Source organism: Lasiosphaeria miniovina (assembly GCF_030549165.1).
Source record: "Lasiosphaeria miniovina strain SMH2392-1A chromosome Unknown B0T26scaffold_3, whole genome shotgun sequence".
Taxonomy (NCBI): domain Eukaryota; kingdom Fungi; phylum Ascomycota; class Sordariomycetes; order Sordariales; family Lasiosphaeriaceae; genus Lasiosphaeria; species Lasiosphaeria miniovina.
In genome coordinates, this window is record NW_026848222.1 from 5,702,710 (window position 1) to 5,718,914 (window position 16,205).

General features: G+C 50.8%; 2 protein-coding genes across 2 annotated transcripts; both read right to left on the reverse strand.

Moving 5' to 3' along the window:
- Positions 1-12,935: 12,935 nt before the first annotated feature.
- Positions 12,936-13,710, reverse strand: B0T26DRAFT_706098 (uncharacterized protein). Its single transcript, XM_060441790.1, has one exon. The coding sequence runs from the start codon at positions 13,652-13,654 to the stop codon at positions 12,998-13,000; it is 657 nt and encodes a 218-aa protein (XP_060299227.1). The 5' UTR covers positions 13,655-13,710; the 3' UTR covers positions 12,936-12,997.
- Positions 13,711-14,410: 700 nt separating this feature from the next.
- B0T26DRAFT_827716 (uncharacterized protein) lies at positions 14,411-15,045 on the reverse strand. The gene is made up of 2 exons (XM_060447437.1): positions 14,881-15,045; positions 14,411-14,813 (listed from the first exon to the last, which is right to left on the reverse strand). Exons 1-2 carry the CDS (start codon positions 14,966-14,968, stop codon positions 14,662-14,664), a joined length of 240 nt encoding a protein of 79 aa, XP_060299228.1. The 5' UTR covers positions 14,969-15,045; the 3' UTR covers positions 14,411-14,661.
- Positions 15,046-16,205: the final 1,160 nt, after the last annotated feature.

The following is a 16,205-nucleotide window of genomic DNA, read 5'->3' on the forward strand; positions in this document are numbered from 1 at the left end:
CACCATGGCCACCGCCACCAGGGCCACCCTCGCCACCGTCGCCACTATCGCCACCGCTAACAGGGCCACGCACTATCGCCACTACCACCCTGGCTACGCAAGGATGACTCGTAACCCCTTTCACGTGTATATAGACCATGGCCTTCGCACACCTCTTTAGCTCAGGCCAGGTTGAAGTCTTACGCCAATACCAGTCATTGCTCGCCCTGCTTGTTGCTCCTATTGTGACCACCTTGATCAGGCGTACCTGCCTTCTCTTACAATCTGGAATCCACTAGCCAATAAAATCATTAGTACTAGGGACGTCATTTTCAACGAAGAAGAGCTCTTCAATGGTAATATTGAGGCCCCGAAAACCGACTGTATAAATATACGGCTGGATGAATTACAACGGCTCCTTACTACTATTGAAGAACCAGATTCAGAATCTCTACTACCCTCTGGAATCCAAGAAGACGAAGAAGTCTATTTGGCTGAAGAAGAAGAAGAAGAAGAAGAAGAAGAAGAAGAAGAAGAAGAAGAAGAAGAAGAAGAAGAAGAAGAAAAAGAAGAAGAAGAAGAAGACGCTGAAGAAGACGCTGAAGAAGACGCTGAAGAAGAAGAAGTGGCCCGAGTGGAACCATATACCTACGCCAGATTTGAGCCATACCCTACACCTTCACTATCTCCAAAAGCCGCATTACTAGCCGGAACAATTCAACAAGCCACAGCCACAGCCACAATCAACCCTACAAACTTCGAGCCATGGATAGCTGCTGTCAGAAAAAAGGGGGGTTCTAGAAGGTGCTGGAATCATGGATTTGTCACTATCAGAAAGAAGGGAGATTCTAGAAGGTGCTAGAATCATGAATTTGTCACTATTAGCCACAGACGCGCAATAACCTCGCCACCTGGCCATGGCTATAAGAAATGCTCTCTGGCAGAGCCAGAGAGCCTAGAAAGAGGGCAATACAATCAAGCAATTACAACCCCATCAATTCCACAAGATCCAGTGTGCAGTGTTTCTGACAGCTGTGACGGCGTTTAGCAACACCCACTACCGCTGCACCACACCTTCCAAAAGGATGCCAGAATTACAAGCCGTCAGGCTGCAATTCTATAGTGGGTTATAGTATGGTCACGCATCCGTAGGGCCTCAGCGCCTACCGCCGTGCCGTGACAACAGCAACCAATCAAAGTTCCTGCCTTACATGCTCAGTGCACCTTGGCACTGGCCCCACTGAGCACTCCCTAATTGGATGCACCTTCTCTTGGCAAGAGCCCCACCCTAAGTGCCGTTCCAGCCAATCTGCAGCGGGCGGGCAACGCCCTCTGCACCTTTGAACCAGGATCGTAACAGTAAGGGCAGTTGTGGCCCAGATTAGAGCCGGAGTACGGAAGAAATCGTGCTCCCGGAAGTACCGCCGAGCGGTTAGACGAGTTGAACAGACCCTTCAATGTCCTCAAGTTGAAGATATGGCTAGAATTTCGGCTGTGACGCGCTTTGCCCTCGGGGCCACCAGACGCGTGGCGTTTGATAAAGCGGAGCCCCGAGAAAGGAGCCACCAGAGGGACGAATGCACCCCGAGGGAGGGGCTGGGACGCCGTACTAGGAGAACTACTACGGACTCGCCAGAGCAGTCGATCTCGCCGGGGCGGTCAGATCAGAGGGTCGAGGGGCAACTGCAGCAAGGCGCTCAGGGTGCTGACTTATTGATTCCTTACGCGGTTGTATTACGATCCTGGTTCAAAGGTGCAGAGGGCGTTGCCCGCTCGCTGCAGATTGGCTGGAACGGCACTTAGGGTGGGGCTCTCGCCAAGAGAAGGTGCATCCAATTAGGGAGTGCTCAGTAGGGCCAGTGCCAAGGTGCACTGAGCATGGCTGAGCTCAGTAGGATCAGTGCCGAGACCCACTGAGCGCACTGAGCAGGGAGCTCAGTGGGGATCAGTGCGTCTAGGACTGAGCACGACTGAGCATGTAAGGCAGGAACTCTGATTGGTTGCTCATAGTTCTATATAGGAGCTGGCAGCACGCTCTCTCTGGGAGAACGGTTCTGCAGCTATCAATGCATCTGGTTAAGCATACATTGGTTGTGTGTTGAAAGCCTGTCTTTCGCAATCTGTGCACGATACTCCTTGTCTCCTGTCATCTCGTACCTGCCGTCCAGACCCCCACAATCCTAGGCCGGGCCTAGCTCCGTGGACCTGTTGTCCAGATTGTAACACTTACCGCGGCTGGCAACCTCGTTGCCAACCGCAGCTTCTTCGTTAAGGTAGGCAGTACATCGCCATAAGCGATCTCTCCTGCCATATAGTCGGGTCTTCTTGAAAGGGGGTTAGCGGGGTTGGTAGCCCCGGGCCGGTGTTCGATATCGAAGTCGAAGGGAGATAGGCGGTATACCCATCTAGCTAGGTGGCCCTTAAGATCTCGATGTTACGATCCTGGTCCAAGACTGCAGGAGGCGCTGGAAGCCAATTGCCAATTGGGCCGCACAGGTGGGCGGGGTCGGGCCCCGCAGGTGTTCGACAAAGCCAATCAGGAGGCGCTCGGTTGCACCACAACTGTATACAACAACCGCGGCACTGGTCTTAGATAGTTCTTGCTTGGTCCTTCAAGCAAGCAATACACATTCACTGCACTCATATACTTTGAGTGGCATTCCGATTTAACTGTTTTTTTTTTCTTTTTTTCTTCATTACACTCATGCAGCCTCTAGGGCTATGGCGCGGCTAGTCAAAAACTGGCGGTCTATCTACCTAGTGTACTAGTAGGAAATAGAGAAAGCAAGAGCTAAGTACATCGTTAAGCGCGTGGCTTTATTATCGTAATAGTTTCATAGTAATAGGGTTCCTTTGGCCAGACTTGTACTGTACCACCCTCCCGATTTGACTGTATTACCCGTGCGATAGGAGCTTGCCCCTTGTTCTATCTTCATAACTACCAACCCCAGCATTCTGTGGAGCCCGTGCTCCCTTACAGACAGACGACCCTAACAGTCGAGTGGTTTGTAATACACGGCCCCTATCACCGCCCTACTAAAAGGAGAGGCAGCCAACCCCTTCCAGTGGCCACCAGAGGCCAACGCCGCCTTCGAACAGCTTAGATCGGCCTTTAGCCAAGCAGGCTTCCTAACCCACTGGGACCAGAGCCGCCCAACCCGAGTCGAAACAGATGCCAGTAATAAGGCGATCTCGGGGATCCTCTCGCAGCTAGTCGACTCCCAGTGACACCCCGTAGTGTCACGAATCCCTGTTCGTACTGGTTGGGAAGCAGGGCAGGGGTGGCTGGACCCGCCTCAGCTAGTCACGTTAAAGGAGGGGCTTGGACCCACAGTTGCTCTGTTCGGTGGAGAACAGAGCAGAAGGGCCCGCATTTGCTCTGCACGGTGGAGTACAGAGCAACAGTCTGGTTGGCTGCTCTGTAGCCCTGTCGGGGAGCAACAGAGCAACGGTTTGGTTGGCTGCTCTGTAGCTCTGTCGGAGAGCAACAGAGCAACGCTCTGTAGCTCTGTCAGAGAGCAACAGAGCAACGCTCCAATTGGCCCAGCTTAGATAGATATATACGATGACCGTGGTACCGGTCTTAGATAGTTCTTGCTTGGTTCTTCAAGTAAGTAATACACATTCACTGCACTCATACACTTTGAGTGGCATTCCGATTTGACTGTATTACCCGTGCGATAGGAGCTTGCCCTTTGTTCTATCTTTATAATTACCAACCCCAGCATTCTGTGGAGCCCGTGCTCCCTTACAGACAGACGACCCGGACAGTCGAGTGGTTTGTAATACGTAGCCTACTGGTCGAGGAAACTCACCGACGCCGAACTCCGGTGGGCTATCTGCCAAAAGGAGCTTATCGCTATTATCGAATCCCTCGAACACTGGGGCCACTACCTAGGCGGTATCGACCAGAGGTTCCTAGCCCTTACCGATCATGAGGCACTCAAAGGGGTAATCACAGCCCCGGCTCGAGTATTACAAACCACTCGACTGTTAGGGTCGTCTGTCTTGTAAGGGAGCACGGGCTCCACAGGATGCTGGGGTTGGTAATTATAAAGATAGAACAAAGGGCAAGCTCCTATCGCACGGGTAATACAGTCAAATCGGAATGCCACTCAAAGTGTATGAGTGCAGTGAATGTGTATTGCTTGCTTGAAGAATCAAGCAAGAGCTATCTAAGACCGTGGCTGCGGTCATCATATATATCTAACTCAGGTAACCAATCAGGACTTTCCCTTTGCGTGCTCAGTGCTTCTCCTAACGCTTGGTACCCCAAGCGTCTCAGAGACTACCGAGCGCCCTACTCGGTGCGCTCGCCTAGTCTTAACAGACCAGTCGCTAATAATGTTATTTCAGTACTTCGCTAAATACACGCCCGGAGTTTGGTTTCCAATAAAATCTCCACCAGCCGCAATCACCGCTTCTACTCTCTGCTTCATAGATCTGGCACAGTTCCGTAGCATCTCGGTCGGTACAGCAGCCCAAGCTTCCTTTATAGCTTCGATCAATGCCTTACCAGTAGCACGGGGCCTATTATCTTCAATCCACCGCTTTATTACAAACCACTCGACTGTTAGGGTCGTCTGTCTGTAAGGGAGCACGGGCTCCACAGAATGCTGGGGTTGGTAATTATGAAGATAGAACAAAGGGCAAGCTCCTATCGCACGGGTAATACAGTCAAATTGGAATGCCACTCAAAATGTATGAGTGCAGCGAATGTGTATTGCTTGCTTGAAGAACCAAGCAAGAACTATCTAAGACCGTGGCTACGGTCGTCGTATATATCTATCTAAAGTGGGCCAACCAGGATCCTCAGTGTCTACGTCCTGCTCACAGGGCGCAGGAGCCCCACGGGGCACCTGCCCCATCCGCCCTGTTGGCCTTCGCAGCTAGGCGGACGGGGCGCTTCCTGATTGGCCGCATCCCACGCGGAGCGGGGACTGCCCGTCCCCACCTCGTTACCCAATCATGGAGCGAGAGAGAGCGCCTCCTGCACTTTTGAACCGGGATCGTAACACGCTTCATCCACGGCCAGACATTCTCAATAGGATTAAGGTCGGGGCTCCGAGGTGGAAAATCGACCACAACGCCGGTAGGAAAATGCTCCTGGATCCAAGCCTTGGAAGACTTCGATGTATGCGCTGGGGCATTATCTTGTTGGATTGTCGAGCCAGGAATCTTCTTTTGGAAGTCAAGAAGTAATGGAAGCACATATTCTTGGTATTTTGCCGAGTTAATATGCCCCTTGGTCTTGGATAGGTCTTTAGGCTTATCCCTGAGCTCTTTATCCCACACAATAAAAGGGCCTTTCTGAGATCCGGCGAAACATCCCCAGAACATCCACCCTTTACGGCGAACTTTAGGTTGTGAGAATTCTGTTGGTTTCTCGCCAGGTAGTAGAATCAGAGATTTCTTACAACCAGAGCTTCCGTTGACCCAGGTTTCGTCGCTTCAGATCCATGACTCCCAATCATCCTCAGAGAGGTGCCGACGTTGTAGACACCAAGTTAGCCGATTAGATTTATGGGTAGGTTGCAGGATAATTATCGATGGTTGCTGTGTAATTACACAGCCAAGAGCCCCCAAGGCATACCAAATGGCCTGGTTCGAATAGCCAGCTAAGCCTGGGATATGGTCTGCTAGCCGGCTAGGTGGAATTTCCCAGCGAGAGGGTGTGCCTTCCTCTAAGAAAGTCTGGATAAGCTGTTTCTGTGGTGTAGCTAGTATACCACGGCGACTCGTCTTATGGTAGGTTGGTGTATTCCGGCCGGCCAAAACAGCATATTGGACCTGCCGTACACTAAGGTTAAGAGCCTCTGCAATACGTATATATGACCAGCGTGCATGGAAGTAAAGAGTCTTGCACGCAATCTTCTCCTCAAGGGTAGTACTTTTCGTAGGAGTCTTTGGTGTGGCCGGTACAGTAGGGAGTACAGCTTGGTCAATTGCTGGTGGTGGGGTGGGCGGCCGGTTCTCCATAGTTGGTGTAGGGTGTGGATAAGTAAAAGGCGTGTGGATAATGGAGCACTTTCCAACGAGGTAGTTGTAGTAGAAATTTATACTAGAGGGTACCTCTTCTAGAAGGCTCCACAATCTGCCAGGCACCCTTGATAAATCCACTTATTAGTACTGAGCTAACATTAAAAAGCAACAAAACAGTATATCTATCTATGACTAGCCAATGAGGGCAGGACTGGAGGTGGCGCCCGTAACTGGACCAGCCACGGCGCCGTTGACTGGGCCAGTGGTGGCGCCTGTGACTCAAATTTAAAGTCTCCGTAGTACTCGGCTTGGATCGATAGGCTGTAAGCCGGCCCCGGCAAAACCAGCTCGGATATTCGAATCTGAGAGGCCAAGTGTGACGAACCTGGTTCGTACTGGACCAGCTGCAGGAAGCGGGCGCCTCAGGCACGACTGGGGACCCCGCTCGTCGCTTGAGCCAGTCAGACGGTGCCCGGTGCCAAGAGGGCTCTTGGCACCAGGCAAACGGAAGGACGGCCAATCAGAGGTGGCCCGGTGCCAAGAGGGGTCTTGGCACCAGGCAAATGGCCCGGCACGCTAGCAGTGCCCGGTGCCAGGCAGCTCCTTCCTGCCGGGCAAGTAAGAGCTGTGCTCTTACTGGCCCGCCACAATTAGATAAATACAATGACCGTGTCCACGGTCTTAGATAGTTCTTGCTTGGTTCTTCAAGCAAGCAATACACATTCACTGCACTCATACACTTTGAGTGGCATTCCGATTTGACTGTATTACCCGTGCGATAGGAGCTTGCCCTTTGTTCTATCTTCATAATTACCAACCCCAGCATTCTGTGGAGCCCGTGCTCCCTTACAGACAGACGACCCTAACAGTCGAGTGGTTTGTAATACCAAGTGGTCGGGCTTGTATATATAAAATAAGAAAATCAAGTTTATCAATATGGTTAACCCCAGCAAAGAGTTTTTATTGTACCAAGCTGCCGTAGAATGATTTGAGTGGTGAAAAACAGGCAACGTCGAGTGGTTGGCATAGGTGAGAGGAGTATGGTGACATTTGCATGACAATAATCTTATTATCTCGACAATACTGGTCAAAGGCTGGGGCGACATGACTGTCATGACCATCAAGAATTAGAAGTCGGTATTGGCCTACAGCCCGCCGTCGAGTATTTGAATCAAAGATTTTGGTTAACCACTCAAAGCAGTGATCATCATCAGTCCAACCCTTCTTACTAACTCCAATTGACCAATCGCTCGACGCACCGCAAGAGCACCACTCAGCTTGATGAACTTTGCCGGGTAAGATAATTTTAGGTGCTAAGGCCCATCCTTTACAATTTACAGCCTCGATGACTGTTGCCCACTCCCGATATCCTGGCTGGGCTACCATTGGCCGACCATTGCGGTCAGCCCGGGTAAGTACTTTTACTGTACGGGCTACGCCAAGTTGGAACCCGGTTTCATCGAAATTTTAGATATCCTCGTCTACAATGCCATACTTTTGTATAGCCTTGCTGACTCGCTCAAATCACTGCCCAAGAAATACTGGGTCTTCACACTGGGCACGTCGGTAGTCGTAACGGCGAGAATACCGGGGTTTGATCGCATCGTTGCGTTTGATGAATCAATCGTTGGGCCCAGGTCAGGCCTACGGGCTTTCCACCACGACTTGCCAGCAATAAATTGGCCATACGGCGTGTATAGTCGAATGTCGGGGACATACCACGCTCGTCCATTGAAAGGATCCACTGTACTAGAGCAGTCTCCTCGGCTACCGATAGCTTTCGGTTATTGACTTGTGTATTGTACCAAGGTCGTCTACCACGAAGCCGCGCAGACAATGTCTGGTGGGGTACACTGTAGACTGTTGCAGCCTGTCGCATCGACTTGCACTGGCCGTGTTGGTAAGCCTTGACGGCTAAGTGAACCCTTTGGGGGGTATTAAGCAATTGGTTGTCTTCGGTCATCGCTGCAGCTGTGGTGATAGGCACGCGTGCGGGTCGTGTTTTGGTGGGGACTTCTGGCTCGCCAAGGTGGTGTGGCTTGCTAGGTGGTAGATTATGTTATAAAAAAGACCCTAACTAGGAACGAACCTATAAGACGGCCCGAAATACGTACTTCCATGCTATAAGCTGCAAAAACAGCAAACTGGCAAGAGTTCCTAACTAGGGCAGAGGGGAAAGAAGCGTTCAAGGCCCTAAGGTATACGAAGGCAACGAATAATACCAAAATACCCACTATCAACTACGTAGAAAAGGGCGTGAAGAAACAAGCCAACACCTTTGAAGAAAAATGCAAGGCCATTACAGCTACCTTATTCCCAGAGCCCGTCACCCAGCCTATTACTCAGCCTGTCTCTCAGTCTGTCTTCCAGCTTGTCTCCCAGCCTATTACTCAGCCTAGGCAAAACCCAAAATGGGAATGTATTACAAACCACTCGACTGTTAGGGTCGTCTGTCTGTAAGGGAGCACGGGCTCCACAGGATGCTGGGGTTGGTAATTATAAAGATAGAACAAAGGGCAAGCTCCTATCGCACGGGTAATACAGTCAAATCGGAATGCCACTCAAAGTGTATGAGTGCAGTGAATGTGTATTGCTTGCTTGAAGAACCAAGCAAGAACTATCTAGGACCGTGGCTACGGTCGTCGTATATATCTATCTAAGGCGGACCAATCAGGGTTCTCCCTTACAGTGCTCAGGGCCTCCGGGGCGCTCAGTCTTCAAGGACGACTGAGCTCTCAATGGTAACTGAGCACTTTCCTGATTGGCTGTTCTTTCTGCTCAGGGGGTCTTCCCAGTCTTGGCACCCGAACGCACTGAGCGCCGCCTGATTGGCCGCACCGAGCTCATGTGGGACCCGTCCTGCCCGCCAGTGCTGCCCAATCAGCAGTCGGCTTCCAGCGCCTCCTGCAGACTTGAGCCAGGATCGTAACAGAATGGCCAGAACTAGAGGCAATAGAGGTGGAAAGAGTAATATTCAGCTCAAACCCTACTAAAGCACCGGGCCCAGAGAGGTTGAACTTCGAGCTATTACAACAGGCCTACCAAGCTATACCGACGTTATTCAACTAAATCTACAAAGCTCTCTTCAACACAAGGCGTTGGAATTATACAACCTAAACCTAAAAAGGGAGACTATACTATACTAAAGGCCTATAGGGTTATAACTTTACTCAACTGTTCGAGTAAAACCCTAGAAAAGATCTACGCAACAAGACTGAGCTACCTAGCCAACAATGGCTCTAACCTGCTGAACCCCACACAGTTAGGTGGCCGGAAACAAAGATCTGCAATAGACACGGTCTTACTACTACTACATCACATACAACAACAGAAAGAAAGGAAAAAGTCAACTATAACCACCACGATTTTCCTAGATGTGAAGGGAGCGTTTGACCACATATCCAAACCACAGCTGATAACTGTACTCAAGAACCGTGGCCTACCAGAAAGCCTGGTTAGCTGGGTAGACTCATTTTGCAGTGGCTGGAAAATCCAACTTACCTTTGAAGGCCACGTACAACCAAGTACGGCAGTTAACACTGGAATCCCACAAGGCTCACCAATATCGCCAATCTCATTCTTACTATACGTCGAGAGCATTACGGCTCAACAGGGCTTACAACTATCGTATATCGACGACTTCAGTATATCGGTATCGTCAACGTCAGCAGCCAAGAACTGTAGACAACTAGAAGGGATCATACAACAACTATTCTAACTAGCTAAAGAAAAGACTATCGTATTTGATGAGGCCAGAACAGAGCTTATACACTTCCACAATAAGAGAAAACCTATAGCGGACTCAATAACTATTGGTTCTATAGTGGTTAAACCAGTAGAAGTAGTCCGCTGGCTAGGGGTATTTCTGGACAGAAAACTAGACTCCAAAACACACGTGGAAAAGAAGATAGAGGCGGCTACGGCCGTCTACTACGGCCTACAAAGACTCGGTACAATACAAAAGGGACTGTCGTTCAGGGCACTAAGGCAATTATACGTAGCCTGTATCACGTCAGTAGCCGACTACGGCGTCTAAATATGGTAGAGAGGCTATAAGGACAACCAAGGCCACTACCACCAGCAGGAGCTAGTCCAAAAATACCAACGGTACAGAACCTAGCGGTAAAACAGATGCTGGGAGCGTTCAGTGTAAGAGAAGGCAGGTACGCCTGATCAAGGTGGTCACAATAGGAGCAACAAGCAGGGCGAGCAATGACTGGTATTGGTGTAAGGCTTCAACCTGGCCTGAGCTAAAGAGGTGTGCGAAGGCCATGGTCTATATACACGTGAAAGGGGTTACGAGTCATCCTTGCGTGGCCAGGGTGGTAGTGGCGATAGTGCGTGGCCCTGTTAGCGGTGGCGATAGTGGCGATGGTGGCGAGGGTGGCCCTGGTGGCGGTGGCCATGGTGGTTACGAGGGTGGTTTCCTTACATATCTTCATAATTACCAACCCAGCATTCTGTGGAGCTCGTGCTCCCTTACAGACAGACGACCCTAACAGTCGAGTGGTTTGTAATACCTACCTACGAAGACAAGCCAAGACCTTATTGAAAAAAGCCTGGAAAACCGACTGGCTAAGCCAAGAAGATAGGGAAGCAACAAGACAGAAATCCAAAGGCTTAGGCACACACTATAGAAGGGTAGCCCGGGACTTATTACAACTTCAAGCCCACAATACCACTATTACCTCGACCAAATCAGTCAGCCTATATCCAGTTAAAGACCGGGATTGGCTTCTTAGCTTGTTATCTAGCGAAGATTGGAAAAGTGGAGAGTAGCGAATGCCCTGTGTTACGATCCTGGTTCAAAGGTGCAGAGGGCGTTGCCCGCCCGCTGCGGATTGGCTGGAACGGCACTTAGGGTGGGGCTCTCGCTAAGAGAAGGTGCATCCAATTAGGGAGTGCTCAGTGGGGCCATTGCCAAGGTGCACTGAGCATGGCTGAGCTCAGTAGGATCAGTGCCGAGACCCACTGAGCGCACTGAGCAGGGAGCTCAGTGGGGATCAGTGCGTCTAGGACTGAGCACGACTGAGCATGTAAGGCAGGAACTCTAATTGGTTGCTCATAGTTCTATATAGGAGCTGGCAGCACGCTCTCTCTGGGAGAACGGTTCTGCAGCTATCAATGCATCTGGTTAAGCATACATTGGTTGTGTGTTGAAAGCCTGTCTTTCGCAATCTGTGCACGATACTCCTTGTCTCCTGTCATCTCGTACCTGCCGTCCAGACCCCCATAATCCTAGGCCGGGCCTAGCTCCGTGGACCTGTTGTCCAGATTGTAACAAAGATTGATCTATTTCCTTTATTCTTATCCATATATTTCCTGATTCAGTTGGTTGGTCCTATTGGTATAACATTGCACTTTCCGTATTACTCAGACGCGAGGGTGGCACAGTATAAGTCTAGCCAAAGGAACTCTATTACTATGAAACTATTACGAAAATAAGGCCACGCGCCTAACGATGTACTTAGCTCTTGCTTTCTCTATTTCCTACTAGTACACCAGGTAGATAGACCGCCAGTCCTTGACTGGCCACGCCATAGCCCTAGAGGCTGCATGCGTGTAATGAAGAAAAAAGAAAAAAAAAGAACTATGAGCAACCAATCAGGGTCCCTTCTCTGCGCTCTGTAGGCCCCGGGGCTATCTGCCAACAGATCGCCATAGGCGCCACTAATCGCCCTGCTCCGTGCGCTCTCCCAGGTCTTGGCAACTAACCGCGCAGAGCACTTCCTGATTGGCCGCGTCCTTCCTGCCGAGAGCCCTGTATTACAAACCACTCGACTGTCAGGGTCGTCTGTCTGTAAGGGAGCACGGGCTCCACAGGATGCTGGGTTGGTAATTATGAAGATAGAACAAAGGGCAAGCTCCTATCGCACGGGTAATACAGTCAAATCGGAGTGCCACTCAAAGTGTATGAGTGCAGTGAATGTGTATTGCTTGCTTGAAGAACCAAGCAAGAACTACCTAAGACCGGTGCCACGGTCATCGTATATATCTATCTAAGCTGGGCCAATTGGAGCGTTGCTCTGTTGCTCTCTGACAGAGCTACAGAGCATTGCTCTGTTGCTCTCCGACAGAGCTACAGAGCAGCCAACCAAACTGTTGCTCTGTACTCCACCGTGCAGAGCAAATGCGGGTCCTTCTGCTCTGTTCTCCACCGAACAGAGCAACTGTGGGTCCAAGCCCCTCCTTTAACGTGACTAGCCGAGGCGGGTCCAGCCACCCCTGCCCTGCTTCCCAACCAGTACGAACAGGGATTCGTGACACCCTGCCCTAAATGCCGCTCCAGCCAATCTGCAGCGGGCGGGACAACGCCTCTGCACCTCTGAACCGGGATCGTAACAGGGCCCGAACAGATAGCTAATAACGTTCGGGCCTGGGCCCGAGCCAGGACCCACTTCTTTTCGGGCCTCCCCTCAGCCCCACTCCAGTGCAGCGCAACCAGTGCAAAGGGAATCCGTAACAGACACCCCTAATTGGCTACCTCCAAACTCAGTTCCGCGTTCCGTGTTCGAGACGCGGAACACTCCTGATTGGTTGTCACCGAACTCAACAGGACCCCCGAGGTGCATCCCTTCAGGGATTCGTGACAAGAAGCCATTATCGGTTTGACTGATTAAAGGAAGGAAAGAAAAAAGGAAGGAAAGAAAGGTGTTGAGAGTGGTCTGTTAGCTAAGAATACGAGCTTGGAAATGCCGAAATGCTGTTGCAGAAGCGATTTTTGGTGGCTAGGCCAGGCTCATAACTGTTACACATGATCGAAGTTGACAGCGCATTGAATTGTCTACTTAGGCTAGAAGTAAGGTTCAAAGGACGAAATCATAAGCTTCCTTATATAGACCCTATAGCCCTGTGCCTCTTACCGCCGCCTCCGCCGCTTATCGTCTTGTTGGTTCAACCAACACACATCTTCAAACAAAGGTCAAACGTAAGATGACGGAATAAGCCACGACGGAATAAGCCGACGACTTAATAAGCCGACGACTTAATAAGCCGACTGTGGCTTGAAGTGGCTCAAATCTGGGCGACACCTAGGCTAGGACGAGCGAGTCGAAGGCGGCCAGCGGTGACTCGGGGCTGAGGGCGAATTCGATCTAGTCGTGGGTCTCGGTGTTAAAGTGCTGGATCCCGATGCCCGACACGGCGAGGTGGTCGATGATCTCGTCGACGATGTCCAGGTTCTGGCCAGAACAGCCGTTTTCTGATAGCTGTTGAGCCGGTCCAGCTGGTTGAGAGGCTGGGAATCCTGGTCTAGGAGCATGCACTTGATCTCGAAGCCAGCTAAGGCCTTGGTGCCCCGTTCCCTGCCAAGCCGGTGCAGCGTGCGAGACAACAACATACGAGGACACTTGCTGTAGCCGTCATAGGCCCCTTTGTGTTCGAGGAAGCACATGACGGATGCATGGCTCGGGCGAAAGCCGCAGCGACGCAGCGAGGACCAGTCAGGGCGTAGCACCCAAATCTCGACGTCGTTGCCGGTCGGAAAGCATTGTGGAGCGGTCGAGACGGGAATGATCATGCTCACTTGCGGGAGCAGGTACTCCTCTTCGCCCTGGGCTATTCGCAGACATCGTGCAACTGGAACGAAGCGGCGCGGAGAATGCCCGAGTAGGCGATCCATTGCAGCCTGATGATCTTGGGTGGCCGGGTTCTCTTGGACAAAGTTTTGCAGCGTCTTTTCGTCCGAGGCCATTTTGCTAAGTGTCTAGTATGAGGCCGGACTCGGGCTCTCTTGGAGGGGGGGGGGGGTTGACAGCGGTTTCTATCTGACTGAAGAACCAAGGTGCAGCTCAAGCTATCGGCACACGACAGCAAAGTTGGTGTGGGCAAAGGGTAGAGATGAGGGTGTTGCCAAATTGACGCTAGGCACACGTATTTTCGAGGGTAAAAGATTGTTTGTACCTATGAAAGAATTAGCGTGGTTAGTACAAGGGCGAGAGGAGGCAGCTCTTTCAAGTCACACAGCCCTCGGAAGCCAACAAGCCCCATTTCTCAAGGGATCAGACTTTAGACGACCATCCTGAAGTCGCACAAACTTGCTCAACAGTTGGGACAGACAGTTGGCTACTATCCCAGTCAACTAATCGTATGTAACGTCTTCGAAGCACAGAATTAATTAGCACAGATGTGTAAGAATGATCTGACCTACGACAATTGTTAAAAACAAATGCATTGTCAGTTACTACAATGTGCAAGGTGCACTACAATAAATTTATTATCAAAGATACCATGTATGCCAGTTTTTTAAGAAGAGTCAACATACTCGCACGGTTGTTAATAGCTTAGACAGCTTTCTCTATTTTTAACCTCCCTTGTTCGTGGCGCTCTAGCTACGGTTGTGCCTAGGCGTTGTGTCGCGATCCAACCTTAGGGGGGTGATGAATAGTACGTTGATTCATGTGCTACCTACGGTTCTAGCTGGCGGGGGCCTAATTAAGTGGGTGCGGGTCAATGTCCGTGCAGCATGTTCCTCCGTCACGTGCCTGCGCACCCGACCCTCCATCTTTTGCCGTACGGTCCAAAGTGTCGCTATTCCAACATCCTTACTTATTTTCGACTTTCGAGAGAATATACGGTGTTAGGGCGAGCTGTAATAGCGATAAAAGCCAAGCCACTGCTGGTTTAAGATTTTAAGAGTGCTTATTATTAAATTATTATTTCCTTCCAAGTCCGTTATCGATTCCTCTACGTACGTATTATCTATTTATCCTGAATTGGGATATCCTTTCCCATTATCTTTCGGTAGCCCGTCCGGATACCGTCTGAGATCTTCTCGTCCTTGGCTTGCTCGCCGTCGGTCTCATTCTTCTGCTGCCCTTGCTTGAATACCTTCTCCTGGACTAGATCGACGCCTGTTGGTCTCGGCTATTAGCTTGGGGGTCTAATAGATAAAGCAACGGGTGGCAAGTTGTCACGTACCCTTGTCAAGATAATCCTCGTTCTTCTCGCTCGCGCCCTTGCCAGAGCTGCTGGTGGCGGACTTGATCTTGTTGACAAATGGATCCATGTTGGTGATTGTAGAGGAGTGGTAGTGCTGTGCTGGAGAGCGGTGTTTGTTGGTAGAGAGAGAGAGAGAAAGGATATGCTGGGATTTCAACAAAGGACAGCGACCTTTATGGCCGTGCTCGATGTCGGGATGAGGCTTATGATGTCACTGTGGATACCGTAGTGCCAAGACATGGCCCGATATCATATCCTGCTCCGCCCCCAGGATAGAGGGGTAGGAGCTGCTTTTGGAGTCGGCAACCTGTTATTGCGCAATGCGAACAGGCTACAAACAAGTAATACCGCCCAAAAACCGGGTCTCGCCCGTCTCTGTGACGACCTAATGTTTTTGTCGGAATGCGCGCGGTTGGATAGGTACTGTACCTTAGGTCCCTTGTCCATGAGGCGAGGCGGGTCCGTGACCACGGCCCCAGAAATGCAGGGTCCACGACAAGCCTGAGTCTATGATATACTGGTTACGAAAGTGAGTAAACTGGGTTCTGTTTTCTCTTATAACTCTCGCTTGATCTATCTCTAGTTGACACCTGGTGTTTCTTACGCAAATCATATGCCAAAACTTGAATGCGCCGACATACGTTGAAGTCTAGACGAGTCTGGTCCAGATTGTTTCGCCCTAAACAGAATAAAATGGCAAAAGGGGACGCGCCGACCGAGGGATTGGTGACGGACAGCTATTACGTCTTGCGAGCAACTGGAAACCCTGCAGGCCGATTTATGAGCCCGGACAAGCAGCTCCGGAGTTGTTCGTTGTTGCCGTCAGGTACCGGGTATGTGTCGTGGCTGTGCTCAGAGCTGAAGTGCGAAACAGCAGAACATGGACGCCAACCTAGGAGATGGATGATACGCGACAAGACCTATCTTTAGTTCTCGGGCGCCCTCGCATTATCCATCTTGCCCGTAAGCATTCCTTAGTCGGGCGAATTATCCTGCCTGCCCTTTCCTTGGGCTGCAAACAGAGTGCATTTTTTCTGCTTTCATTGTGTCAGCGTGCGGCGAAGGCACCTTCCCATTGGAGAACCCGTGCCTGCTTGCTTGCCGCCTCGCTCTTGCTCCTTAGCCTCGACGTCTAAGTTTCGTCAATTAAACCTTGAGCTAATTAACCACGCAGCTCTTGGACTTGGCATCAAATCTGTGACAGTTCCTTGCCTTGGCGGACGTCTCCGCTACAGATCCTACAGCCTCGTTCCGCGACAACTTCAGGTACTTAATAATATCCAGAAATGGGTTTCGGTGTCGGG